The sequence below is a fragment of the Adiantum capillus-veneris genome, chromosome 27 (assembly GCF_014529385.1).
Source record: "Adiantum capillus-veneris isolate H3 chromosome 27, ASM1452938v2, whole genome shotgun sequence".
Lineage (NCBI taxonomy): Eukaryota > Viridiplantae > Streptophyta > Polypodiopsida > Polypodiales > Pteridaceae > Adiantum > Adiantum capillus-veneris.
Window position 1 is genome coordinate 122,289,803 of NC_140957.1, and position 2,432 is coordinate 122,292,234.

The window sequence follows — 2,432 nt, forward strand, 5'->3', positions numbered from 1 at the left end:
ACAATCAAGTTGCCGATGCACTTTCACGACGACCAAAAGTTAATGCGGTGTCTATAGCTACTCACAATGATCTATCCTCTATGATAGATGAGTATGCTACTAACCCTGACTTTAGAGACATAATGTCAGCCCTTGCTTTGGGGAAGAAAGAGGAACCATTCACCTTGCAGGATAAAACTCCCCCACATCTCTCTCCTCCTCCTCTTCTCATGCTAGGTAATCTTTTTGTAAAGTAGCCTACTACACATCATTCTACCTCTGTAACATCTCCTTCTAGATTTGCAACCTCTTCCTCCATAGCTACAACATCTCCTTCTAAACCTGCAACCTCTTCCTCCATAGCTACAACATCTCCTTGTAAACATGCAACCTCTTTCTCTATAGCTACAACATCTCCCTTTAGATCTGCAACCTCTTTCTCCATAACTCCAACATTTCCTTCCAAATCTGCAGTTTCTTTCTCCATATCTCCAATAGCTTCTCTTCTAGATTTGAAACCTCTTTCTCCATAGCTCCAACATCTCATTCTAGATTTACAACTTCTATCTCCATAGCTCAAACTTCTAGGTTCCCAGTCCACTTTTGCTCTCTTCCCAAGCTTGCATATCTCTCTAGAGTTCCATAGCCTCTTTCTTGACATGCAACATCAATTTTCCCTATCTCTTTTCAAAATCCTTTCACAGTTGTTGCAACATCTCCTTCTTTACTGTGTGTATGTGTGTGTGTGTGTGAACTATGCACCATGCAAGTAATTTCTAGCAAGAGTGTACTTGGTCATAGCTACCCGGCAAAGGATTACAATGCAGTAGAGATCTAATATACATGGTGACAATGTAGCAAAATGCAAGGGGTGTATGTAAGGCTTATGAAAGGGTCACACATTTTCAACGTTGGCAAAGGATCCTAAGGTAAGTGTCAGTTCCTGCAAAGCATGTGTTGTTAGTGTATTTTTTCCATGAATGACTTATTGGAGCTCTTTTTACTTTGAAACTAGAAGGATTATTTTTCAATCATCTCTTGTTTTATCAGATTCTCCTATATTCAACAACATTGAGAACTGGTACTAGTGCCTCCAAAAGATTTATTTGAAAGTTGCTATCAATGGTTGGAAAACTTGACTCCAATACATTTCAGCAATGTAGGCCACAATATGGGTTGGTCTAAATTCAACAATGTTCAAATACTTGCTCTTGAAATAGGTGAAGTTTTGAATGTTTATATTGCAATCAAATTCAGCTATGGATTTAAGAAACGCACATTGAATTTAGCTTCTGATATTGTATATCTATGTGTTCATGTTTTATCTGCAGAAGGTGTATCGCAAAAGTTAATGACGTGGAATTTCATGCGTGCAATATTTGAATAGTCAAGCCCTAGGGAGATATAATCAGTCACTTTGTGGCTCAGTTTTGCAGAGCAAGAACCAACCAAGACAAGATGGACATTCAAGTGTGGAACCAAATCTCAACAACCAAGAATCGGTTGAAAGTGTCTACTAAACTTACAGCTGCAAATAAATGTGTTGCAAATGGAAGGCAAGACGAAGGGGCCAAAAGACGAAGCAATAGAGTGGTAGTGAGAGAGAGAGCCTAGATTTTTTCTCATGTACGGAACACTGAAGTACAAAACTCATATGCTAAGCCAATGGGCTCATGTAATTGATTAATGCAATACAACCTTTACCATCTTATTGTGTCATCTCTTTACTTTTAGTGAACTTTGTCATTGTTTTGAAGTTACTTTATGTTGTCATTCAACTTAATTGTGTGCACTTGTCTTGAAACACTATTGTTTCCCTCATTTTCTAGGCCCCACACAAATTTGTGTTGAGAACCAGGCTAGCTAAGAATGTTTGTAGTTGACACGTTCTTATACATAATTGGATATCAATGTGGTTGGTGAAAGGATGGTCAGAAGGCACCATAAAATGAAGGAAAGATCATTATTCATATTTCTAAATAAAGGACATCTAAATCTGAAATGTGAACATGAAACATATAGTTGCTAATAGTACAATTAGCCTTTATAAAAATTAGGAAGAGAATGGGATATAGGAGGGCCTATTATTTGGAAGTTTAAGTACTTAAAATTTTAATGAATCTTTAAGTGAATGCTAGAATGGTGGGGTAAGTGGTGGACTTTAGGACATATGCACAAAATTTCTTTAGATCACATTAGTGGCTTAGACGACTCAGGTCATGGTAGATTTGGATAACCTGACCATAACTTCCATATACAAGGTAAAATATTCATGGAAGTATACGTTAAAAACATGATAAGACTTTCACTTGATTTCAAAGGACCCAAAAAATGGATTTAGAAAAAAGTAGAAGTTATGCAATAAGTTGCAATTTATTACTGAGCCCAAATGGGTATTGAATTCCATCAATCTTTATTGGGATATTGTAGAAGCTTCACAACTATGCTACATA

General features: G+C 37.0%; 1 protein-coding gene across 1 annotated transcript; it reads right to left on the reverse strand.

Moving 5' to 3' along the window:
* Positions 1–247: 247 nt before the first annotated feature.
* On the reverse strand, positions 248–526 carry LOC147422677 (uncharacterized). The gene has a single exon (XM_086503676.1). It carries the CDS (start codon positions 524–526, stop codon positions 248–250), a length of 279 nt encoding a protein of 92 aa, XP_086359802.1.
* Between the last annotated feature and the right edge of the window lie 1,906 nt (positions 527–2,432).